The 26,913-nt window shown below is 35.9% G+C and overlaps 1 protein-coding gene across 5 annotated transcripts in view; it reads right to left on the minus strand.

Annotated features, from left to right (window-relative positions):
• The window catches only part of HUWE1 (HECT, UBA and WWE domain containing E3 ubiquitin protein ligase 1), a 152,067-nt gene that overhangs the window by 100,316 nt on the left and 24,838 nt on the right, over positions 1 to 26,913 (minus strand). For all 5 annotated transcript variants that reach the window (XM_075999810.1, XM_075999809.1, XM_012746599.2 and 2 more), the window contains exons 3-7: positions 24,064 to 24,186; positions 20,185 to 20,253; positions 13,805 to 13,903; positions 12,932 to 13,138; positions 10,995 to 11,147 (exon numbers count right to left, since the gene is read on the minus strand). In XM_075999810.1, the coding sequence (XP_075855925.1) occupies positions 10,995 to 11,147; positions 12,932 to 13,138; positions 13,805 to 13,903; positions 20,185 to 20,253; positions 24,064 to 24,066 (531 nt within the window). In that variant the 5' untranslated portion in view covers positions 24,067 to 24,186. The remainder of the gene's footprint in view (positions 1 to 10,994; positions 11,148 to 12,931; positions 13,139 to 13,804; positions 13,904 to 20,184; positions 20,254 to 24,063; positions 24,187 to 26,913) is intronic.

The following is a 26,913-nucleotide window of genomic DNA, read 5'->3' on the forward strand; positions in this document are numbered from 1 at the left end:
CAAGACAGTAACTTGAATTCACACAAAGAAAGAACACCAGCAAGGTAACCATACAGGTAAATATAAAAGTCAGTATTAATGTATTTTTTGATTTGTAACTCTTCTTTTGCTTCTATGTATTTTAGAAGACAATTACATTAAACTAATTCTAAATATATGTTGATGGGCACTACAATGTATAAAGATATAATTTGTGATGATGACAACACCACAAAGTAAAGGGTGTTCTATACAGGAGCAAAGTATTTGTTTACTATTTTTTTTTTTTTTTTTTTTTTTGAGACAGAGTCTCGCTTTGTTGCCCAGGCTAGAGTGAGTGCCATGGCGTCAGCCTAGCTCACAGCAACCTCAAACTCCTGGCTCAAGCGATCCTCCTGCCTCAGCCTCCCAATTAGCTGGGACTACAGGCATGTGCCACCATGCCTGGCTAATTTTTTGTATATATATTAGTTGGCCAATTAATTTCCTTCTATTTTATAGTAGAGACGGGGTCTCGCTCTTGCTCAGGCTGGTTTCGAACTCCTGACCTCGAGCAATCCGCCCGCCTCGGCCTCCCAGAGAGCTAGGATTACAGGCGTGAGCCACCGCGCCCGGTCTGTTTACTATTATATTAAAACTAAGTTGGTATTAATTTGAACGTTTTATAAATTAAGATGTTAGTTGTAATCTCCAGGCCAGATACTAATAACTGGATAAAAGACAAAAAAGGAAATAGAAGACTTAAACATTAAATCGACTAGATATAACAAACATATACAGAACCCAACAAAAGAAGAATACAAAACTTTCTTCTCAAGATAGGCGAACATTCCCCAAAATAGACCATATGTTAGGCCATAAAACAAACCTCAATAAATTTAAAAAGAATGAGATCATACAAAGTATCTTCTCTAACAGTAATATAAAGAAACCAGAAATTTGAAACAGAAAGAAATCTGGAAAAATTCACAAATACATGGTAATTAAACAGTACACTCTTATCAATTAATGATGGGTCAAAGAAGAAATCACAAAGGCAATCAGAAGATTTCTTGAGGTAAATGAAAACAAAACACAACATACCAAAACTTATGGGATACACTTAACAAAGCAGTGTTTAGGAGGCCTTCTGCCTTCAGTGTATCTCATAAGTTTAAACACCTACATTAAAAATGAAAGATCTCAATTCAGTAATCTAACTTTTTACTTTAAGGAACTAGAAAAACAGCCAACAAAATTCAAAGCAACCAGAACTGAAAAAACAGTAAAGATCAGAGCAAAGATAAATGAAATAAAAAACAGAAAAATAAGAGAGAATCAACTAAAGAAAAAGTTGGCTCTTTGAAAAAATCCAACAAAAATAGACAAATCTTTAGCCAGACTGACCAAGAAAAAAAAGATCTATGGTCTTGCTTTCTCTTAAAATATACAGATAGGAGGAGTCAGTGAAAAGGGAAAGATTTAAGACAGGGGACTATAATATTTATCTTCAATGACATCAGAAACAAGTTACTGGATTTCTCTGACCTTTACAACTCAAAATTGAGCCTGTGTATAAAACTAGGAAACTAATGCCTGTAGCATCATTCTGAGAATTAAATGAGACACAAGAATGTGTAAAGTACAAGGCTTAACATTCATTAAAAACTTAATAAAAAGCATCTGTTGCTAAATATGGCCCAAATATCGATGCATTAAAGATCTCCACTGTGGCATTATTTATAATAGAAAAATACTGGAAATTACCCAGATAAGATGAAAACCGTTAAATAGAAATAACCAGATGGTATAATTTGACAGTATTTAAAATATTCACATACAGAAGGTATAAAATCATATAATCACAGAATCAATATCTTCTTCCATGGTATTAGTCTCATTCCTAAAAAGACTTTGCCACTCCAAACAACATAAAACCACGCAGTTATACTTACTTTCATTGCCTTTATAGCTTCATGTTTTTAACATACAACTTTTTAATACATCTTAATTTTACTCTCATGAGTAGAATCTACCATAATTGCCCCATGAATAGTGAGCTAGCTGTTAAAATACTTTATTGAATAATCCATCCTTTTCCTGTTAATCTGAAATGCCATCTTTAACATATTGGCTAGATCCTATTGAATGGTCAATGCCACTCTTATTACCACACTTTAAATTATTATAGTATTAAAAAATGGTTAACATCTAACAGAGTAAGTAATTCCTCATTATACTTTTAATATTTTCTTAGCTGTTCACAGGACTTCTAGTGAAGACAACACTGAATTTGCTGAAAATCATTAGCATCAGGTTATAAAGGCTTGATGCTACATGGAAGAGACAGGTAAGTCAACTCAAAGATCTGAGTCTGCAAGGCAAAGCGAGCTTGAAAGGCTACACATCTACACAATTATTTTCCTTCTGACTCTTTTGCTGCCCCAACTGTTTTAGATAACTTCTATTATCACCACAAAGTCCTTCTTGCCAACTTTTGTAATCTAATAAAAACCAAGCACTTCTAAATTAGAAAGTTTTTGTAAGCTGGGATCTATAAAAAACCATGCCAACTCAAACTTGATTCATGAAAGTCTGTAATGCTGTTATATTCATGAGATAGTACCATTATATTAAATATAAACACTTCTTATAAAATTACATAAACTTAATATGGGAAAATGCTGATGCTAATATTGTAAGTAAATGAAGAATATAAAATTATATATATCGTGAGCTGAACTATGTAAAAAAATATGTATAAAGACTAAGAAAATATACCAAAATTATAAAAGCAGATATGTGATTATGACAAATTTTGTCCTGTACATTTCTACATTTTTAAAAATACTTGTCTATGGCCATACCACCCTGAATGTGCACAATCTCATCTAAATTTTAAAAACACTGAGCACGCATTTTTATCAGGAAGACAAGTTTGTTTTGCCACCAAGATAAATCTATGGAATATTTGAGATTCGTGGGTACTTAACAGTCAGTACTATTTAGAATAACACTAGTGTTTTGCCCTTTTTTATTATGCATTTATATCCTGCTTTCTCAACTACTAAGTGAGCTGGTTAAAGAAAAGAACATGTTTTACGCTACATCCAGAACAGGGCTGGCCATATATTTCTTGAATGGCATCAACTGGAAGATATGGGTAAGGATTTAGGAGCCAGTTCACAGGCTGATGGCCAGGTATAGAATAAGAATCACACCCAAGCAATTCTAAATGTCTAAGACAGGAACAGAAGATATAATAATTCACACTTTAACAGAGGGTAAGAATCCACTGGATTTGTCAAAAAATAATATATATAACTTCTGTGCCTCACTGCATTCATCTACCTAGTAGTGTTATCATAAGAACTTGGCATTTAAGTAGATACCCAATAAATAACTATATTAATCATGCTACAGAGGCATATACACCACCTCACTAAATGGGATTTGTTAAAGAACAAGTATTCAGATATCAGGGAAAGGGATTGAGATTCTTTCTGGAGAATTTTCCCTAAATTTGTAATTCATTAATCACTGTTCACATTCACAATTAGCCCACATCATTGGATTAACTGACTCATTAACACAATAAACAAAGACAACATATATAAAGATTAAGGAAAAAATACTTTTATAATAAGATGACAAAGGACTAATTTCTCCAACATGATTTTTACAGTAGGAAAAAAAACCAAGGGAAAAATGGACAAAAGATATGGACAAGACTGTTCACAAGAACAAATCCTAATGGCCAAACATTAAAAAAAATGCTCAAACTCATTATTAACCAGAAAAGTGCCAATTAAAATAACATTGGGATTTATGAGACCGTATCATATAGTCTCCATCTTATATCTCTATCGTATCATATTAAAAGTGTCAGTAACTAAAAGCATATATACAAGGTTGCTTAATATAGCATCATTTATAACAGGAAAAAAATGAATACATATCAACAGAGAAATAATTGAATAAATTATGGTACATTTAAATTGTGGAATATTACATAGGCATGAAAAGAATTACTTATAGCTATACACTGCGGTCCCCAACCTCCAAGGCCACAGTCCATGGCCTGTTAGGAAATGGGCTGCACATCACCGCCTGCGTCCCGCAGCCCTCCCCCTCCCCTCCACCCACCCCATTCCCAGCCTATGGAAAAATTGTCTTTCATAAAACCAGTCCCTGGTGCCAAAAAGGTTGGGGACTGCTGGCTATACAGGTGACTTAAAAGTGATTTTTAAACAAGGTATTCAATAAGAAAATCAGAATGCAAAATATCCTGCATTTGTTATTCAGTGACAACATGTCAATAAAATATGAAGAATATATATATATAAGAAAGATACATTTTAGGTTGTGGGGAGATGAGCCAAGAGGGAAAAGACTACTGAATCATATGACAATATGCACGCATCTATAAAATTTGTGTATAAAGTTTTAAAAGAAAGCAAATATAAAAGAATAGCATGCAGTTTATGTGCTGATAACCACCTATCAATAACAGCTTCCATTTATTATTTCCAATATGATTGGCATTAACTGTAAGAGTTTTATTTATGACCTCATTTATTTTAATCCTAAAATCTATGAAGTAGATATCATAACACCCAATTTACAGGTATAGAAAGTGAGGTTCATTTGATGTGGTGGCAGAAGTAGGTCTGATTTCTAAATTCAGATTCTTAACCACATGCAAGTGAATGTGTTGTGTGTTGTACAGGAACCTGCCTGAAAAAACTGAAGAGACATGAACCAAAATTTCTATGAAGATCACTGTTGTAAGAACTAGAGTTACACATGAAAAGGAAAAAGTAGGGGAACAAAGCCCATACCAACAAGTTACATTTATAGAGAAATTTTACATTTTAGAGAAACAAGAAAAGTTTTTAAATTTTAATGAAGGATATTAGTAATGGCAGCTACTATTATTACACACCTAGCATATTACTTCTAAACCTCAAAGACCTGTAAGACTCTTTTATTTTAACAGCATAGCAAAGCATCAGTTCACTGCATCTAACCAGATTCCAAATTGTCCAGGACTAGAAATCAACCTTCAATCTACAGTCTCTGTTAGCCCAATTCAGAACAAAAACCACCACTCTGGTTTAAGGTAGAGTCCAAAATGCAAAGGAAAAAAATAAATGATCATTTAAACAACCCTTTCTGGTGGTAAAATGGTCCACAAAAGGTAAGAAAAGAACTTGATCTGAACAACCCAAACAACAAAAAAAAATCCCTATACTTTGCATATGTGTGCCATTTAAAAGTACAGTCTGCATTCTACCTTTTACTTTCTAAATTGTCAGAACATTTAATTTAATGAAAGTATGAAATATCTGTATGTGATATCAGCCTAAAAGTAGGGTGACAAGATGTGAAGACTGATGGGTGCTACTGTGGCTCTATACAAAGTGCTAAACTAACTGTACCTTATACTACCTACCAAAGTACCAAATTAACTGCTTTTCTTCTATCCCAAAATGTAAAGCTTGTTCTGAAATCTTAAAACCATTGCATATGGTACAGCCCTTGGAAAGGACATGGCCTGAATAAGGAAATCAATCAGGTTTCAAGTTCACAGTTCCACCAATTCCTACTTATGGGCATTATAAGCAAATCATGTCACCTTACTAAACCTCTCACGCTTCTCATCTGTAAAATGGGAATGAGAAGTCCTTCTCTCACAGTGTTAAGAGGATTATGTATAATAGGTATGAAGTCAGGTAACAATTAAAATACAGTACATAAACAATGGAGTATTACAGTCACTAAAAATACATTTGCAAAGAGACATTACCAAGTCTCATATTTAATTACAAAAATAACATATAACATATTGTACCTAGAAAATATTCAAAGTAGAGAATTTAAAAGGTGAAACTCACCCTTCATCTTGTCCCCAAATTCAATTCCCTTTTTCTAAGTTTACAATTAGGTATGTAACTTACTAGACTATATAGTTTTACTTTTGGACTTTTGAAAAACCACAAATGGGGATCTTAAACCAGTTTTTTATGCTTAGAAATCTTTTCACCCAGGAGACCTTTCATCATAAGCTTATGCCATGTTAAACAGGATGTTTCAAACAATAGTGCAATGAAAATCCTAATGTATACACTTTGTGCACATTTGAATAGGTTTGTAACATAATTTCCTTAAAATCAAACTGCTGGGTAAAATAAAACATACATATTTTAAAATAAAATTTATTGCCAAAAAACCTTACCAAAGGGTATTCATACATCAACCATTATTTGTATATAATGTATTATTGTCAATCTAATGATTAAACATGATCTCACTGTAATGTACACTTTCCCTGACTATTACTAGTGTAATCTTTTCATGTTTTATTGGCCAATTTAAAAGAAATATTGCATATACCTCTGTGAATTGTCTGTTCATGTGCTTTTGTACATTTTCTTGAGTTACTTCCATTTTTATTGACTTGTAGGAGCTGTTTACATATTGTGACTATTATTCCTTTGTTGTACAACTACCTTATTGTACAGCTATCTTATCATACAGAAGTTTTAAATTTTCACATAATCAAATCTGTCAGTATTTTTAACATGATTTCCAGGTCTCTTGACTTTCTTAGGAAATCTTTTTTTATCAAAGACATCATGTTGCCTGTACTTACATCTAAATGTTTCTAGGATTTATGTGAATAATATGAAGAATCTAAACACATTTTTTGCTTCAAAGAGCCTATTGTCCCACTGTTTTGATAACAAGCAACATAAGAGCTTACTTACTATTTCATTCTGTGGATGTACTATCTATTCCTGTGCCAATTACAAAACTTGGCTTCACGATAAAAGCCAAGTAAAAACTTGGCTTTAAAATAAAATCACTATGGCTTTATAATATTTTATTATCTGATACAGCAAATGACCCTGATTCATCACCAGTGTTTTCTTAGATAATAAAAATATTGCAGATTAAGGAGAGGAGATTCAGAAGTATTAAAAAAATCTAGAATTCTGGGTTTGGATTCCTTTTTAAGTTTCTTTACATTGTCACTCCAATATAAAGAAATCACAGATTATAGTTGTAGTTTATGTAAGATAACAGACTGTTTCTTACTCAAAGTCAAGTCCTTGGCCCTACATAAAATAGACAAGAAAGGGAACTGACATTTTTGGTTTAGTTTATAAAAAATGGTATGTATCAATCACCTTTTAAACATTTTCTGCTTTAACAAGATTTTAAAAATAATTAACCTGGCAACTGTTTATTGGTCCTAATTTCATCTAAGAGGCCTTCTACTATGTATTTCCAGTCTTCCCATGCAGAAAATGTTATCTGTCTCTATTTAGACCACCTTTTAAATTTGTAAATAAAGGTTTAGTCTTGTTCCAATAAATCTTAAATATTGCTAGTTAGACGTTTTCCCTTATAGGAATCCCCCTTTACCTGAGGGGAATACGTTCCAAGACCCCCAATGTATGCCTAAAACCTTGGGTAGTGCTGAACCCTATCTATACACTATGTTTTTTCCTACATATACATACCTATGATAAAGTTTAATACATAAATTAGGCACATTAAGAGATTACAATAAAATGGAATGATTATGCAAATATACTTAATAAAAGGTTACGTGGATGTGGCCTTTCTCAAAACATATTATTGTACCACAGGTAACTGAAACCAGAGATACGGGGGGGACTACTATACTTGTTTATATGTCCATCTGTACCATTATTGCCCAGATTTTCTTCTCCTTGCCAAAGGCAACACTTAGTTCTGATATCTATCCTTTAATTTAATTTTTGTTTTCTTAAAAATATATGTTGCTTTGGGTGCATAGAAATGGTACTGAGCAACAGAAATTATTGCTTTTACTTTTTTATTCACTTAGCACTATATTTAAAAGCTATCAATGTTGCTGCATTATTTGGTTGACTGCTTCTAACTGCTACATACTCCACAGCGTGCAAATGCCATGTTCTACTTGCTCAAATATCCACTAATGATAGATACCAAGGTTCTGTCCAACTCCTCACTACCACAAATGATGATGCAATACTCTGACATCACATCTACGGAATGATGTGATATCATCTTTGGGATATATACTCAGGAGAATTACTCAACTCTCCTATTAGCAGTGCATGAAGGTTCTTACAGCCTCACATACCTACCAACACTTACCATTATACAGTTTTCTAATGTCTGCAAGTCTGATGCTTACAAAGCTAAAGTTATATTTTATTTTTATTTCTCTAATTATCAGAGTGTGGGCATCTACTTATGTGCTGAATTTCCTTTTCTATAAATTGCCTGTCCATCTCCTTTGTTTATCCTTATTGATTTGGAGTAGTTCCTTTCCAGTTTAAAACATTGCTAAATATCTCTCAATCTATTGCAGATCTGTTAACTTTTATCTCTGGCAATAGCTGCTTAATTTTGTTCACAGACCAGCTGCTATTCCACCAATTGTTTAAAGTGTCAGTGGTCCATGACAAAATGAGTTTGCACCAGAGCATTATTTGACTATATCAGTAACTATACTATTAGTACAACTGAAATTTTTCTCAATAAAGGAACCAATATATTGATTTTTAATCCAGTGTAATGGCCTAAGGAGTAGCCATGAGGTATGGTGTTTTCTGCTGAAAAGGAAATCTTAATTTTTTATCATAAAATTCAAATTTTTACCTTTAGGTTTATGCTATGAGGATTTTTAAGAATCCTATCCCCACCGCTGTATCACAATGATAACCTCCTACATTATTCGTCTCTTAAATTTACAGTTATACCCAATATGGCTTATTTTACAGACACTATTACTTGTTCATATTATGAATGGAGTCTTTTTACCAATCACGTTCTAACTGATAACTACTAATGCATGGAGGAGCTAAATCTTTCTGTATATTTATCTTTTACTTGGCTACCTCGCTGTACTTTTATTAGTTCTAATAATTTTACATTGTCTCCCTAGGAAACCAAAAAACCAAAAACCCAAAAACCCCATCATCTACAAATAACAACACATTTTCTCTTTTAATATGTATTCTTCATTTCTTTCTTTTCTTTTGTATTGGTTAGAGCCTCTACTACAAATTTAAATGACAGAAGTAATACTTGACATTTTTGTGTGATTTCTGAATTCAATGGAAATATCTCATCTTCCCCATTGTGACCCTGGTAAGTAACTCTACTTCTCATAGATAAACTCTAGCTTTATTAGTGTTTCACTAATGTACTAAATTTTATCAAATGCTTTAGAAACATCTACTGAGATACGGTTTCTTTTTCCTTTTAACTGTGACCAGAGGATCCAATGTTGAACCCCCTTATGTTTTTTAATAAAATGAGGAAATGTTTACAGTATCTTAAGAAAACGGGTCACATGCATGTATACACATATTCACAAATGCAAGAAAAAAAAGCTCGAATTTTAAAGGAGGCCTCATCAGGATGAATTATAGGTGACTGATATTTTCTCTATATTTTCCTGCATACTCTAGAATTTCTGCAATACATGTTACATTTATAATCATGCAAAAATGATTAAAGTAATCATGGCATCTAAAAATACCCTGGAACTTAGAGTTGTGAGGTAACGATTATATTAGCTTTGAAAAAGCCACAAGAAAGCTTTCCAGCAGTGGCTACCTATTGAACCTGAGTATTTATTATCAAATTGCCTCTAGGAACACTGGACAATAGTTTGGTAGAGCTGAACTTTTTATGAGAACATTTGCCTTCAATTTATGATCACTATCGTCACAAACTAATTACTGATCACAGCACTGAGTATCCTATGTTTTATTTTATTCTAAAACAACTCTGATGTAGATATGCTAAATTCTCAGATGAGAGAACTGCTATTAGAACTAATAAGCAGGGCCAGGACTCAAATTCAGATTTTTAAATTTGTATCATACTTTCCTTTTACATAGAATCTAATTTTGAACTTTCTTTATTATTTTTTTTTTTTGAGACAGAGTCTCACTTTGTTGCCCAGGCCAGAGTGAGTGCCATGGTGTCAGCCTAGCTCACAGAAACCTCAAACTCCTGAGCTCAAGCAATCCTTCTGCCTCAGCCTCCCGAGTAGCTGGGACTACAGGCATGCGCCACCATGCCCGGCTCATTTTTATATATATTAGTTGGCCAATTAATTTCTTTCTATTTATAGTAGAGACGGGGGTCTCACTCTTGCTCAGGCTGGTTTCGCACTCCTGACCTCGAGCAATCCGCTGCCTATTTGGCCTCCCAGAGTGCTAGGATTACAGGCGTGAGCCACCATACCTGGCCTGAACTTTCTTTCTAATAGAGAAGTTGCCATTTTTGAACAAAGACAGATTCTGCTTTGTGGGCAGAGATTCATGAAATCCTTCAAAATTACTTAATAGAATACTTGGGTTTTTTTAAGTGGGCTAATAGTTCTACTGGAAGATACTGGGTTATAAGGACAACGGACACCTTGTTTACTGCTTGTTTGCTAACCGCAAGGCATTATGAGTACATTATGGGATGCAGAGGAAAAAGACAAAGAACACAGAAACTGGAGTCTCTCAGCTAGGACCCAGAACAGGTTAGAGCCTATCAGGGGCTGGATAAAGAAAGAATCAAAAAAAAAAAAAAAAATAAAAAAAAAAAATAAAAAAAATTAAAAAAAAATAAAAACAAAACAAAAAAAAATAAAAAAATAAAAAAAAGAAAGAATCACTGTGGGGTTGGATGCATGATCAGTATGTAAACAACTTTGCTATAAAAAGGTCACTAGCACACAAAGGGGGGTCCCTACCCAAAGAAGAGGCCACTGCGCTGGCACTCTGGAGGCTCCGTCCCTAGGTCGAGCTAGACAATAAAACTCCTTTTGATAATTACAGCCTCGGTGACTCTGTCTCTCTGTCCTGGGGCCCTGCAAATCTCAAATATAACACTACTTAATTAGAACAACAGACTAAACTTAGAGATCCATTTTGATACTGTAAGAAATGCTTTTTGAAAAGAACCATTATGCTCCAGTTTTTGTGCCCTTCCACTCTTCACCCAAGACTCACCTCTGCCAGATGCTGCAGCCGGGTTAGCAGTGGGGTCCTCTTGTCTGATCCAAGACGTGTGATATAGTTTGATCTTTTGCTAAATACATATAGGAGGTTAAGGACTGCCAGCACCACTTGCATATCAGAGGAAGCCAATAAAGTTGTCAAATGCTACAGGGACAAAAAGGGGCAAAGTTCAAGGTATCAAGCACAATTGACTTTGAAAACATAAAATGCCAATGTAATAATGTATTTGTCAACATTTATAAAGCGATCAAGAAGTTCAATTACAACACTACAAAAAATACTACAAACATCTGAGAATCTACAACATGCAACCTTGTCTCCAAGGAGCTTACAAACTGGCAGCTAGCCAGAAAGTGCAACAGAAGTTAAAAAAAAAAAAGTAAACAGCAGTTCAAAATTACACGGTGTCTCCACAGGAAAGAAGAGATTATAAGAGAGACAAATGTGACATAATATATATGTGGGATTCAGAACATTAAGTCTCCAAATGAACTAAAACTATTGTGAAGGAAAGCTCACTTAATGCTCCTTCTGTATTCTTTATGACAAAAATAAAATTGGAATTAAAACACAGGGTCTTTCATATAAAAGCTAAAGATATCAGCAACAGCTGGTGGCAATTATGTAAAATATACAGTATATGCCTTATGTTGGTTTTTAAATACAATTAAAAATCACCAACATATTGAAGCAATTGGTCAGAATTAAAATCACTACGTAAATTAGCTCGAAATGAACCAAGGCATTTCAAACTGCCAATTATGCCAAAGGCCACGGACTTCCTTGGGCAGCATATCTATTTCATCTTCAACAGATTGCCTATCTACCCCCCGCTTAAAGCTCTGTGCTAAGCCATTAGTTCAGTTATCCCACTTCTTTTCCTAAGCCACTTTCTTTCAACTTCCTTGTTCTGATTATGATTATTTCTTTACTGAACACTTAGGAAAATTAACACACCTAAAATCAACAGGGTACCTAACTAATGATGACAGAAAGAGGAAAGTTGAGCTAAAGGAAAAGAATTTCTGTGCAGAATGTATTCAGGAAAGAAAGGGAAAAAAAGTTTTTTTTTTTAAAAAAGGAAAAGAATTTCTTTTTGTAGAGATTTTTGACAAAGCGATCACTTATTGCTATAGCCACTTTACTCTTTAAGGACACAGAGGATGCTGTAAATATATTTTGGGGAGAGCGTAGAGTTGAAAAGCAGCACACTAAAACCTAGAAGAGAAGTACATTAATGTGACATGGAAACCAAACAGTTTAAAAGTAATTCAGGGCTACTCTTAATAACCTGGAACAAAGATCAATTCCCACAAATTCCCTAGAATATTTCAGTATATGTATTCCCTTCCCCCTTCCTTTTTCCTTTCCTTGACAGAGTCTCTCACTCTGTTGCCCGGGCTAGAGTGCCATGATGTCAGCCTAGCTCACAGCAACCTCAAACTCCTAGGCTCAAGCAATCCTCCTGCCTCAGCCTCCCAAGTAGCTGGGACTACAGGCATGTACTACCATGCCTGGCTAATTTTTTTCTATATATTTTTAGTTGTCCAGCTAATTTCTTTGTATTTTTAGTAGAGACGGGGTCTCACTCTTGCTCAGGCTGGTCTCAAACTCCTGAGCTCAAATGATCCTCCCACCTCGGCCTTCCAGACTGCTAGGATTACAGGCATGAGCCACCACGTTGGGCCATTTCTATTTCTTGAATCTTGAAAAGGCAGGGCAAAGGTGATAGTATAGAACCTTCCCACCAGCCCTATGAAGGGTGTATTTATATATCTAAGAAACATCCTACCATTGCCTTTGACACTGGAAAACCAGAGCTCCATAATGAAAAGGAAAGCAATCATGAGAGAAATAGCAACTTCCTTGTTTCCGGACATACACAATTCTAGTCAAGAACAGAACACATAAGCTTGAACTTTCCCTACCTCTATAGAACTGTACAGATGCCGGGAAAAGCTGTACTCAATGAGCAAAGCTGTGAAGTTCAACACAGCCAAGAGAAGCATTTTCAGTTGTTCTCTTTCTGGCCTATCACATACAAGCATCCATGACATATTCTCCACTGTCTGTCCAGCGTCTGCCAGAATTCCATCGAAGCGGTCCAACAGGTCCACCCAGTGATATAACTCGCACTGGAGAGGGGAGGAGAAAGAGGATATAATAAGGTAGAAGCACTGCATTGATGCTTTGTTATATGAGAGACTGCTGAGCATGACAGCTAGACAAGTTCATATCCCACCTTTGCCCATATGAGAAAGATCATACTCTGAGATAAAGGGGCTGGAATTGTTATACTCTTCAAGATTTACGTGCTAACACCAGTAGACACCACAAATGCCCTACAGCTAGGTCTTCATAGGGAGAAATCTGGCTACATTATGAGGTCTATAAAGACTGTCTCTACCAGAACCTGTTTTATCAGTAAAATCCATTTTTAGAATTATCTAGTGAAAAATCTCTTAAACTAAAAGCAAAAATCTGGAAACTATCTCAAACTTATATTGTCAGTCAAACAAAAGGAATTCTGTGGTTGAGATTCTTTAGCATCACCTGTGTAAGCATTCCAGAATCAGCTAGGAGAAATTTCCCTTCACATTTTTTCTTTCAAAATTTCCTTAGCAACCAACCATTCAGGCTAAAACCCACTGGCCTAGAGCTGTGCAAGGCACATACTAAATGCTTATTAAGTAATTGCTGAACGAGGTTGCCCAATTGTGGTTTCTCTTTCCTTATTAGAGCATACAAAATGATGTACTAGTACAGTGAGTCCCATCTTTTGGAAGCATGGCTTCACATACCTTCCCAATGTTCCATGTTTTGATCTGTTGCAGTTCCAAGAGGAGTTGCTCATCATTACAAATTTTGAGTTTGTCTATTAAGGCTCTGCAATCTGCAGGCTGAGAAAAACAAGTATTCACAAAAGATATTTTGCAATGGGGGGATGCAAAGAGGAAGAATGAGAAAAGACTACATAGTAATTTAACTTTTGCTAGAACACACTACTTAAGAAAACTGGAGACTTGACAATCACTTGAGATTAAAATGGAAACCTCATGAAGAAACACTTTTACTCAACAATCCATCTGAGCATTTAAAAAAAAAACTTGGATAAACCTATAGATGCAAACTTATGTACTTAGCAGGTGTACTTAGAAGGGTACAGACAATAGAAATAAAATAAATAAGCTACACATCAATAAAAGAAAAAGTGAAGAATTTGTACCATAGTCTGAAAATTAACCAGAATGTCTAGTTAGGTATATAGAATGAGAAAAACATTAAAAGCCCTACTGAATTCACAAAGGTGAAAATTAGCATTGGCAATTTTTTCTTTTTCGCAACATTAAACTCTCCAATTATAGGAGGGCAAAGACCTTCTGACCTTTGTAAAACTAGGATTCCATTCTTACTTGGGGTTCCCATTTCCATACATTCCTGCTCTCTTGTACTGATGAAAGGGCCAGTTTTGTTTGTCAGGTAACAAGGGGTGGATTGAGAATTTACAGTAAATTTTCTGAAAGTGGAAGAGGAGAAAGGGATAGGGCCTGGGAGAGAGAGAGAAGCTTTCTCTTAATGGATGGCAGCTAGGAGAAATGATTACACTTGTTCTTTAACTCTGCAAAGGCAGAATGGTGTCCAGGGAATAGGCAGAGATCTGGAACAAAACATCTGGGTTCAGTTTTTAGTTTTATGTTTACTAAACTGTTTGATCATGGGCAAGTCCAACCTCTCAGCCAGTTTTCTCACCAGGAAAACACACCTAATAGCTACCTCAGAGATATGAAGCTCAAATGTCTGCCATATACATAAATACCTATCTCACATAATAGGAACTTAAATATTGAGAGATAGCATACTATTATAAAGAATATGGACTTTGGAATTACGTAGTCTGTAAGCTACCTCTTTGAATCTCAGAATCCTCTTCTACAAAATGAACTAACATCTATATATCTAGCAATGCTGCTATGCGATTCAAACTAGGGGAAATATATTTTGAGCGTACCAAATAGAATGTGGAATATAACAAGGGGCTCAATGAAAGTAGGTTTCTTTAAGCCAAACCCCAAACATTTTCTCCCTCTAAAGTAAACATTATTAAGATCTACCTCAAATTTTTGCGGTAATTAAGTATACGTAAAATCCTTAGCACAAAATCCTTCCATAAACCAAGGATGTACCTTTTCTTCTACTTCTTAATGATGTAAAGGTTGAAGGAGAGGCAGTGAAGCAGTAGAAAGAGATAACATAGGGAAGTTTAACCATCTGCTCATGAAGTTGATTCGTGCCTTCTGGACCCACTTGTGCCCAGTATCAAGTAAACAGCTTCAATTTCTAGTGGAATGCAGCTATGCAAATCCAATTTTATGATTCTGTGAGTTAGATAACACCCAGTTCATGTTGAACATTTGGGTCCTGTAATAACTTCGTATGTCCCATAATCAGGCCTTTAATCTACCAAGGTTCAGTAGCAAGCCAGAAGCTGCTTTTGTGAATGTAGAATGGCTGTTAGCAGAGGAGAATATAGCCAAAACTCTAGGGTTCTTAGCTGCGTTTCTCCTACTGGGGCTTGCCAAAGGCACCATATAGCATCTTTAGCTGACACGTTAAGTCAGTCACCTGCGTGTACTAGGTCATAATGTCCAATGGCAGGGCAGCTTGCCTCATAGCCTGGACCTTTTGCAGTCTCTAGATCCAAACCTCACTAACATTTTAGTGATTGCCCACTAAACACTTTAGAGCAGGGGTCCTCAAACTTTTAAAATAGGGGGCTAGTTCACTGCCTCTCAGACTGTTGGAGAGTGCAGCGCACACTCCATACATGCCCGGGACGAGTCAGCTGCTAAGCAGGACAGGCAGCAGTGGCAAAAACACCCAGTGGGCCGGATAAATGTCCTCGGCGGGCTGCATGTGGCCCGCAGGCCGCAGTTTAAGGACACCTGCTTTAGAGATTACACAGTAAATTGGTGAAAACAGCATGCCCAAATGTGATATATGTTAATTCCAAAATCTAAAGAGGCACACCATACACTGTTCCTTTTTCTTCATGGCATGTTGTACAAGGTGCCTTGCCTCTCACTTTAGAAAGGATATCCAGTCCTCAGTATTCCTAGAAAATTTCCTAATGTTGCAGGCCCTCAAGCTTTTACAGGGTTCATCTTTGACTCTGGCACAAAAGTCTGAGGCATCTAAGGCATTTGTATTTGCTGCTCACAAGATCCAGCTAGAATAACATCAATTTAATGTATCAGCACAACATTCTCTACTTTATCAAACTATCAGGGTCCCTTGCATTTTGTAGAATGCAGCAAGCACAACAGTGTATCTTTACGATCTTATCCTTGCTATATAAATGCAAACTGATTGATTTTCCTTACTTATGGCAATGTAAAAGAAAGCATTTGCCAATTCAATGGCTGTATATCAATTGCCACAGTTTATACTGGTTTGTTCCAATATCAAATATAGAGAAAAAAATCTTTTGCATAGCTGTTGATACATAAAGCGATCAATAAGAGTGCTTCTTAACAATAATATCTTGCATAACCACAGTATGGGAAACTGGGTGCTCTTGTATGCTGCTCAAGAAAAATAGGCAACTCAAGTCTTAAAAATGTACATAGTCACCCTGAACAAGAGCAAGACTCCATCCCTACAAAAAACAGAAAAATTAGCCGGGTATGGTGGCATACGCCTGTAGTCCCAGCTACTTGGGAGGCTGAGGCGGGAAGAAAGCTCAAACTAGGAGTTTGAGGTTGCAGTGAGCTATGATAATACCACAGCACTCTAACCTGGGCAACAGAGCAAGACCCTGTCTCAAAAAAAAAAATCTGCATAGTCAATGACCTAAAAATCCCACTTCTAGAAGTTTATCCTAAGTAATTTGCTAGCAGCTAGGAAACATGAGCCAGAAATTTGCATATAAGTGTGACTCCAACAGTAAATCCTTTATAATCCATTAGATTAAAAACATTTTAAAAATGTTTTTTAAAAGTTTGCATTTTAAAAAATGCATTTGCATTTCTTTGATTACTCACAAGGAGGTTGATTCTTTCTATAAGTTTACTGGGTTTGTTCTTTTTGGAAATGCCCTATGCCTATTTTGTCATTGGGATACTCATTCCTCGTACTGATTTAGCTACTAAAGATATTAACTACATTTGGGTTATGAATATTTTCTCCAGCTTGCCATGTGCCTTTCCCTGCTGCCCAAGCTTTATTGAGGTATAACTGGTATATAAAAACACTGTATATGATTAATGTGTAAAATTTGGTGAGTTTGGATATATGTATACATTCATGTTACCATCACCATAATAAACATATCCATCATCTCCAAGTTTCCTTGCGTCCTTTTGTGTACACATGTGCACATGCACACATGTATGCTTATGTGTGTGGTAAGAACACTTAACATGAGATACACTCTCTTAACAAATTTTAAGCACAGGCATCTCTCAGTATCTGTGAGGGATAGATTCCAAGATCCCCACAAATACCAAGCACCCTGTATTTTTATACATTTTCGGTATAGTACTTACATATAACCTATACACATCCTCTTGTTTACTTTAAATCACTTCTAGATTACTTATAATATAAGGTAAATGCTATGTAAATAGTTGTTACATTGCATTGGTTTTTTAACTTATTTTTTATTGTTGTATTGTTTCCTTTTATTGTTGGGTTTTTCAAATATTTTCTATCTGTAGTTGGTTGAATCCGCAAATGTAGAACCCATGGATACAGAGGGCAGACTATACCCAATACCTTATTGTTAACTGGAATTTATTCATTTTGTATAACTTTATATATACCCACTGAACAACAACTCCCCCAACTCCCTCCCCTCACTGCCTGGTAACTATCATTCTATTGCCTACTTCTATACCTTTGCCTCATATAAGAGGAATCATGCAGTATTTGACTTTCTGTGACTGACTTATTTCACTTTGCATAATGTCTTCCAGGGGTTAATTTCCAAAATATATAAGGAACTCCTAGCAATTCGATAGCAAAAAAATCTAAATAATCCAACTTAAAAATAGGCAAAGGACTTCAATAGACATTTCTCCAAAGAATACATACAAATGAAAAACAGGTATATGAAAAGGTACTAAATATCATTAATCATCAAGGAAATGCAAATCAAATCCACAATGAGATATTACCTCACACCTGTTAGGATGTCTAATACCCTGCATCTTTTTTATTTTGGATATAGTATGATTATTTTCCTTTGTTTTAAAAGCTTGGAAAAACCGTCCCCACCTAAGACCAGGTAAACATTTACCTATATGTTCTACTTCTCCTATAATTTATTTATTTTAAAAATATCTGACTTTTAGTCTACCTAGAATTTATTACAATATAAGTCTCCCACCCTCCACAAGTCAAACAATTGTCCTGGCTTGAGTTTCCTAATAATAATGTCCTTCCTCACCAATTTATAATCCCTCTATTATCATATGTCAAGTCCTGTGTACACTAGGATCCTTTCTAGGTTTTCTAATCTCGTATCAGTAGATTCTTACACTGGTGCCACTGTTTTAATTTTTTAACTGCAGTTCTTAAGGCAAATTTTCTTTTTGCTCTTCAGCTTCCAAAGATATTTGGGTAGATAGTTCTCAGAACTTCTAGATGCTAAAACACATCAAAAACAAAATCAAAAGTGAATGAAAGTATCTGCAACAGATATGAAAATGAATATACTCAATATATATGGCATTCAGTAAGAAATACACTGACATTCCAACATCAAATACAAAATGAATACCACAAAAAAAGAACTGATATAGGCCAATAAACTTGAAAAATGTATGTACTGAAGCAGTGCAAATTATAACACTGAAATACTTTTGTTCTCACCCAGTGAATTAACAAAAAATTAAAAGATAATCTGTAGTACTGGCCAGGGTATGAGAAGAAAGTGCTTCTCATTCTCATGAGTACAATGCTAAGTAAAAAGGGCAGGATAATTGTGCGTGCGCATGCAATAATTTTTTTAAAGGGTGGAAGCAATATACTAAAATGTTAATGTTTATCCTTTGGTGATACTTGCTAGGTAGTTATATATTTTTAAAAAAACAAGTAGCCTGTATTTAGAAAATGAATTAACTGGCTGAGTGTGGTGGCTCATGCCTGTAATCCCAGCACTCTGGGAGGCTGAGGCTGGAGAACCACTTGAGGTGAAGAGTTTGAGACCAGCCTGAGCAACAGCGAGACCCCATCTCCATAAAAAATAGAAAAACTAGCCATGTGTGTGGTGGTGTGCACCTATAATCCTAGCTACTCAGGAAGCTGAAGCAGGAGGATCACTTGAGCCCCCAGGAGTCTGAGGTTGCAGTGAGCTACAGTCACGACACTGTACTCTAGCCAGGGTGACAGAGTGAGACACTGACAGAAAGAAGAAGTGGAAGGGGGAGGGGAAAAGGAAGGGGAAGGAAGAGCATTTACTTATTATGTGCCAGATACTATGCCAAGCAATTACCTCACATCAAAGAGGAAGAAATTATCAGCCCCATTTTGTAGAACTTTGTGGAAATCAGGCAAGTTAATATACTCTCAGCCACAAAAATATAATTCAAGCCCAGGTCTAATTCCAAAGACTGTGCTCTTTAAACTAAGGACATGGGGTATCTACAGGAGTATCATAATGCAACACTTCCTTCACATCAGAACACAGTTCAAGCTAGCTGATAGGATTTTGGACTAAAGTTGGGATTTCTCATGTTGACATAGTGTCAACTGACATGGTCAGGTTAAGCTTAATCATATGAGTAAGAATCAATAATAAAGAAAACTAAAAAGAAAGTTGTTTCCACTTTCATTTTATAAAAAACAAGACTGAAAGCTCCCACAGCTATAGTCAAAATTTGAACCTTCATCTGCTCTTTCCATTATACCATACTGCCTTTCAATGCATAGGAATAGCAGCTTGAGAGCCTACGTCAGGTACATAAAGCTACGAAGAAATGTTCAGTGCTCACTTTTCACTGGTTTCTTGGCTAACTAAAGGCAAGTTCAAAAGAAAATTTGACTGGTTCAAGACAAGTTGCTGTTTTACTGCACTTTGTATAAATGAGTGGTAATATATTTGGAAGATCAGTACAGAACTGCTCACAAAGATTTTGTTTGAAATGAAGAAAAGATAGGCAAAGGAAACTTGGATACTTACAGCCTCAGTAGGTGTCTTTTTCAGTTTAGTCCTGTCTACTTTCATGTTTTCAATTTTCTGCTTTATGATCTGAAAAGAAAATCACAAAAGAAGTGAGAACTTAAAGTTGCAATCTTGACCTCTACAAGCTTGGACATAGACAACAGAATGAAGAGCATGCAAAATGCCTAAAGTAAAAACACCGGAGTTATGATGCTATGCCAACTCTGAGGCGGAGCTATGAGGTAAATAGGTGTAAAGAATCTCTCCAAATCAAACTGGCTCATACCCCTATGCTGCATAAGCCTAGAACCAAATCAAGCCAAAATGAAAATGCACAATGTTTCCAGCACACCTCAGGATAGAAAAACTCACCATAGCCCTGCAGTTTTCTGGAAAGCTTAAACATTTCATTTCTAGGAATTTATCCAAACAAAGTCATAAGGATGTACACAAATATTTAACCACAAGAATCCATATTGCATGACCATGTATAATAGTGAAAAACTGGAAAGGACCAAATGTCCAAAATAGGATGTTTAGAATGGAATATTACACAACTGTTAAAAGTATTACAAACTATATAACAGACAAAAATGTTCATGATGACATAAAAAGGTTACAACATAGAATGTACAATATAAACCTATGTCTATGGAAAACATATTAGAAGGGATGTGCAGCAAAATATTAATTCATTGCTAACCAAAAGGCTTACATATGATTGTTTTACCTATGTTACTCTTTTACTATTTTTTATCAATAAAAACATTAGTTCTGTCATAAGAACAAGAGCAATATGATACTTTTATTTTTTAATTAGAAAATGAGGAATAATAGACATTGCCATGTCTTTAATTCCCAGGTGATCTTTGATAGCAGACAAGCCCTTTAAGATGCCCTTACCAAAGCACAGGAAGAAATAAAGGTTTCTCCCATTAGCAACTAGAACACATGCACAGAGGTAGAAGTGGACTGCAGGCTCTTTACACAAAAAGATTCTATTAATAATATTTACTCAGGAGCAGTCATAGAGGTCAATGTCTCTCCTCCAATAAGGCTGCCATAATATAAAGCTGACCAAGCACAGATATAAAATTTAGGCAGCTTTTTGCCTAGATTTAGTCTAATATACTCAGTACTATGGAAATAGTGTATATTTGCCTGTATGGCTTGCAACCTTCAATCAACGGGCACTTAAGGAAGAGCTGGTGAAAAAATCCAGACTATGTTCTAAAATGTTTCTGTACAAAAGGAGTAAGTTGATAAGCAAAGGCAAGGTAGCTAGAACAGTGGGTCTCAAAGTATGGTCCCTGAACCAACAGTATCTGCATTACCCGTGAGCTGGTTAGAAATGCAGATTTCGGGGCCCCAGCTCAGGCCTACAGAATCTACCTGCTGAATCCAGCTGATCCTGATGTAAGCTCAAGTTTGAGAACCACTGAGCTAGAAGCAGCTTGGTATTGTGTCCCAGTCAAAAAGGAACTACTGCCAGTTAGATGCGAAGGCCTTGATGACAGATCTGGAAAAGCTGTGGGCAAATTCTATGCCCTTCTATCTCCACCACCACCGCCCCAGGCCAGGCACAATTATCTCTCATCAGTTCTAGTCCAATGGCTTTATAATCAGTCTCTTCCCTCCTATCTTGCACCACCTAATCCATATTCACCAGCAGAGTGATTTTAAAAATTAGGTTATACTCTCCCACTTAATAGGATTCCCATCATAAGGGCTAAGCCCTGAAGTCCTTCTCTTGGCCCATAACACTCTGCTTGCACCTGACCTTGTACCATCGTGCGCTTTGCCCCAGCCATGTCACTCATCCCAGTGTAGGGCCATTGTACTTGTTCTTTCTACCAGGAGGACCTTCCTCTGCTCCTTATTTGCATTATGGGCTCCTTTTTGCCATTTATGATGGATTCCAGCTTCCATGTTACCTCCACAGAGGCTCACCTGACAACCCCACTATAAGGTAAATCAATAAGCACTCTCGTGAATTAGCTGGGTAATTTTTGATGTTATTTAATCTCCCTAAAGCTAATTTATTCATTCATAAAATGCGGCTCATAATAACCCATAAATAAAATGTTTCTGTAGACACAATGCCTGAAGAAAAACAGATGTTTTCCCTCTATGGTTGATATTTAGGGTATGTAATTCCAGATTACTTTTTCAAAAATTAACTCAGCATCTAATAGAAAATGAACAAAATGCCTGGTGCCAACAACTTCAAAACATCTAAAATGGGGCCAACAGGATTCTGGCAACAATCCCATCCATGCGGTGGAAACTACAAGCTGAGATATTTGTACACTTACTCTCAGGCTTGTTTTTCTCCTTTTCTCACAGAACTTCTTAAAGTCATTACTTAGAGCAAGTGGCTAACAGACTATTGTGTCTGCAGTCATTTGCAGGGAGGCTATTACACTGCCTCTGCTGCAAGAAGTAGCAGTTGGCCCTAACACCATAGAAACCCAAATATCTGATCAGGAACAAGGCAAGGATGTCTGTTTTTACTACTTTTATTCAATACAGTGCTAGAAGTTCTAGCCACTATAATACAGCAAGAAAAGAAAATAACAGGCACACAGATCAGAAAGGAAGAAATAAAACTGTTCCTATTTACAGATGACAAAGGATTCAAAAATCCTAAGAAATATGTTAAAACTCTCCCAGAACTAATCAATCCACTAAGTCACAGGATACAAGATAAACATAAAAATCAATCATATTTCTATATACTAGCAATATGGATATGAGGACTCCAAAGTTAAAAATATATCATTCACGATCACTCAAAATAATGAAATTATTTGGTATAAATCTATAAAACATACACAGGACTTACATGCTGAAAGCTACAAAATGCTGATTTTAAAAAAATTAAAGATCTAAATACATTAAGAGATCTAGGACTCAACATTGTAAAGATGGCAAGTCTCCTAAAATTGATATACAGGTTTAATTAATACAATTCCTATCTAAATCCCAGCAAGATTTTTTGTAAATAAGCCAAGAATTCTAAAGTGTATACGGGAAGGCAAAGGAACAATAGCTGAAACAATTATGGAAAAGAAAAAAGAGGAATGAATCATTCTACCCACTTGTAAGACTTATATAGATATGTATATATATGTATACACACACACACACACAAAAAAAAAATCAAGTAGTATTGGCTGAGGGATAGACACATGTATCAATGGAACAGAATAAAGAACCCAGAAATAGACTTATACGGATATGTTCAACTGATTTTTGACAAAGGTGAAAAAGCAATTCAAAGAGATAATTTTATCAACAAATGGTGACACAGAAAAGTAGGCATCCATAGGCAAAAAGATGAACTTTGACTTAAGTCTCCCACTTTATACAAAATCACAAACTTAAATGTAAAACTATAAAATTAACTGGGAGAAAATATTTACAAACCATATAATAGTATCTAGAATATAAAAAGAACTCTCAAAATTCAATAGTAAAAAGCCAAACAATCTCAATAAACTAGGAATATAGGGGAACTTCCTCAAATTGATAAAGAATATCTAAAAAAACCTACAGCTAACATCATACTTACTGGTGAGAAACTAGAAGCTTTCCCCCTAAAATCAGGGATAAGGATGATCACTTCTCACTTTAACACTGTACTTGAAGTTCTAGCTAAAGCAACAAGAAAAGGAAATAAAAGGGATACAGAATGGGAAGGAAGATATAAAACTGTTTTTTTTTTCACAGATGAGATGATCATAAATGTAAAAATCTAAAAGACTAGCCCCAAAACCCCTGAAGCTAATAAGTGATTTATAGTAAGGTTGCAGGATATAAGGTTAATATACAAAAGTCAATTACTTTCCTATATACCAGCAATCAAAAAGTAGAATTTGAAATTTAAAACAATACCATTCAGGCCGGGCGTGGTGGCTTACGCCTGTGTAATCCTAGCACTCTGGGAGGCCAAGGCGGTGGATCATTTGAACTCAGGAGCCCGAGACCAGCCTGAGCAAGAGCGAGACCCCGTTTCTACTAAAAATAGAAAGAAATTAATTGGACAGCTAAAAATATATAGAAAAAATTAGCCAGGCATGGTGGTGCATGCCTGTAGTCCCAGCTACTCGGGAGGCTGAGGCAGGAGGATTGCTTGAGCCCAGGAGTTTGAGGTTGCTGTGAGCTAGGCATGACGCCATGGCACTCTAGCCTGGTTTACAGAGTGAGACTCTGTCTCCAAAACTAAATAAATAAATAAATAAAACAACACTATTCAAAATATGCAGTATTTACGTATAAACCAAACAATATGTACATGGTCTATAAGATGAAAACTATAAAACTCCAATGAAAGAAATCAAACATGTAAATAATTGGAGAGATAGTCCATGTCCATGGATAGAAGAATTAATATTGCCAAAATGTCAGTCCTACCCAACTTGATCTATAGATTCAATGCACCTCCAATCAAAATCTCAGCAAGTAATTTCGTGGATACTGACAAACTGATTCCAAAATTTAAATGGAGTGGCAAAAGACCCAGAATAGCTAATACAATATTGAAGGAGAAGAACAAAGTCAGAAAACTAACACTACCTGACTTTAAGACTTACTATAATGCTACAGTAAGCAAGAAAGTGGTACTGGTGAAAGAACAAACAAGGCAAGATGGTGGTACGTGCATGTAGTCAGGAGGCTGAGGTGGAAGGATCACTTGATCCCAAGAGTTCAAGGCTGCAGTGAGCTATGACTGTGCCACTGCACTCCAGCATGGGCAGCAGAATGAGACCCTCTCTCTCTCTCTCTTTTTTTTTTTTTTGAGACAGAGTCTCACTTTGTTGCCCAGGCTAGAGTGAGTGCTGTGGCGTCAGACTAGCTCACAGCAACCTCAATCTCCTGGGCTCAAGCGATCCTACTGCCTCAGCCTCCCAAGTAGCTGGGACTACAGGCCTGCGCCACCATGCCTGGCTAATTTTTTATATATATATTTTTTAGTCGGTCAATTAATTTCTTTCTATTTTTAGTAGAGACGGAGTCTTGCTCAGGCTGGTTTCGAACTCCTGACCTCGAGCAATCCACCCACCTCGGCCTCCCAGTGTGCTAGGATTACAGGCATGAGTACCACGCCCGGCTGAGACCCTATCTCTTCAAAACAAACAAACAAAAAACAGATTAAAGAGCCCACCAGAAGACCCACATGAATATAGTCAATTGATTTTGACTACAGAAGCAAAAAGCAATGGCAATATAATGGACAAAGATAGTCTTTTCAACAAATGGTACTGGAACAACTTGATGTCCACATGCAAAAACATCTAGACCTATACTGCACCCTTCACAAAAATCAACTCAAAATGAATCACAGAAATGTTAAAATATTCTGCTCTGTAAAAGATACTGTCAAAAGACTAAAAAGACAAGCCAGACTGGGACAAAGTATTTGCAAAAATAAAGGACTGTTTCCCAAAATACACAAAGAACTCTAAAACTCAACAATAAGAAAACAAGCCAATTAAAAAATGGGCCAAAGCCCTTAATAGACACCTCACCAAAGATATACAGATGGCAAATAAGCATATGAAAAGATGCTCTACATCATGTCATCAGAGAAATGCAAATTAAATCAAGATACCACTACACACCCATTAGAATGGCCAAAATCCAAAATGCAGACAACACCAAATGCTGGCAAGAATGTGGAACAGCAGGAACTCTCATTCATTGCTGGTGGGAATGCAAAATGGTACAGCCACTCTAGAAGTCAATTTGACGGTTTCTTACAAAACTAAACATACTCTTACTATATGATCCAGCAATCACACTCCTTAGTATTTACCCAAAGGATTTGAAAACTTATGTCTACACAAAAACTCACACATGAATGTTTATAGTATTAATAGCTTTATTTACAATTGCCAAAACTTGGAAGCAACCATAATATCCTTTGGTAGGTGAATGGATAAACTGTGGCACATACAGACAAGGGGTATTATTCAGTACTAAAAAGAAATGAGCTATCAAGCCATGAACAGACATAGAGAAAACTTAAAATGCATACTACTAAGTGAAACAACTCAGTCTGAAAAGGCTACATACTATATGATTCCAACTATATGACATTCTGGAAAAGGAAAAACTATGGAGACAGTAAAAAAGATCAGTGATTGCCAGGGGTTAGTGAGGAAGAAAGGATGAATAGGAACATGGAGGATTTTTAGGGCAGTGAAACTACTGTGTATACTATAATGGTATATACATGTCATTATAAATATTTCCACCCCCTCCCCAATGTACATCAAGGATGAACTCTAATGTAACCTATGGTCTTTGGGTGATAATGATGTGTCAATATAAGTTCATCAATAGTAACAAATGTACCACACTCTGGTGAGGGATGTTGATAATGAGGGAGGCTATGCATGTGTAAAGGCAGGGGTTATACAGAAAATTCATGTACCTTCTGCTCAATTTTACTATGAACATAAAACTGCTCTAAAAAATAAAGTCTATTTTTTTTTAAATCAATCAATCCTCCAAAACAAGAGCGCTAATTTATGCACTAAAATAAGCAAATCACAACCATTTCACCAGTTTTAAAAAAATGCATATGAGGTCACTATTGAGTCTTTACACAAATAAGCATCTTGCTCTAACTAAAGCTGTTTTGACTTAGTATACTGTACTAGTCAAGTGTCTGGAACAATAGAAAGACTCTGGCTAACTAACACAGAAGAGTAATTCACTGGAAGGATATCTGATAGCTCA

This window comes from Microcebus murinus, unplaced genomic scaffold, assembly GCF_040939455.1.
Source record: "Microcebus murinus isolate Inina unplaced genomic scaffold, M.murinus_Inina_mat1.0 scaf008_hap2_Mmur4.0, whole genome shotgun sequence".
In the NCBI taxonomy this organism is placed as follows: Eukaryota; Metazoa; Chordata; class Mammalia; order Primates; family Cheirogaleidae; genus Microcebus; species Microcebus murinus.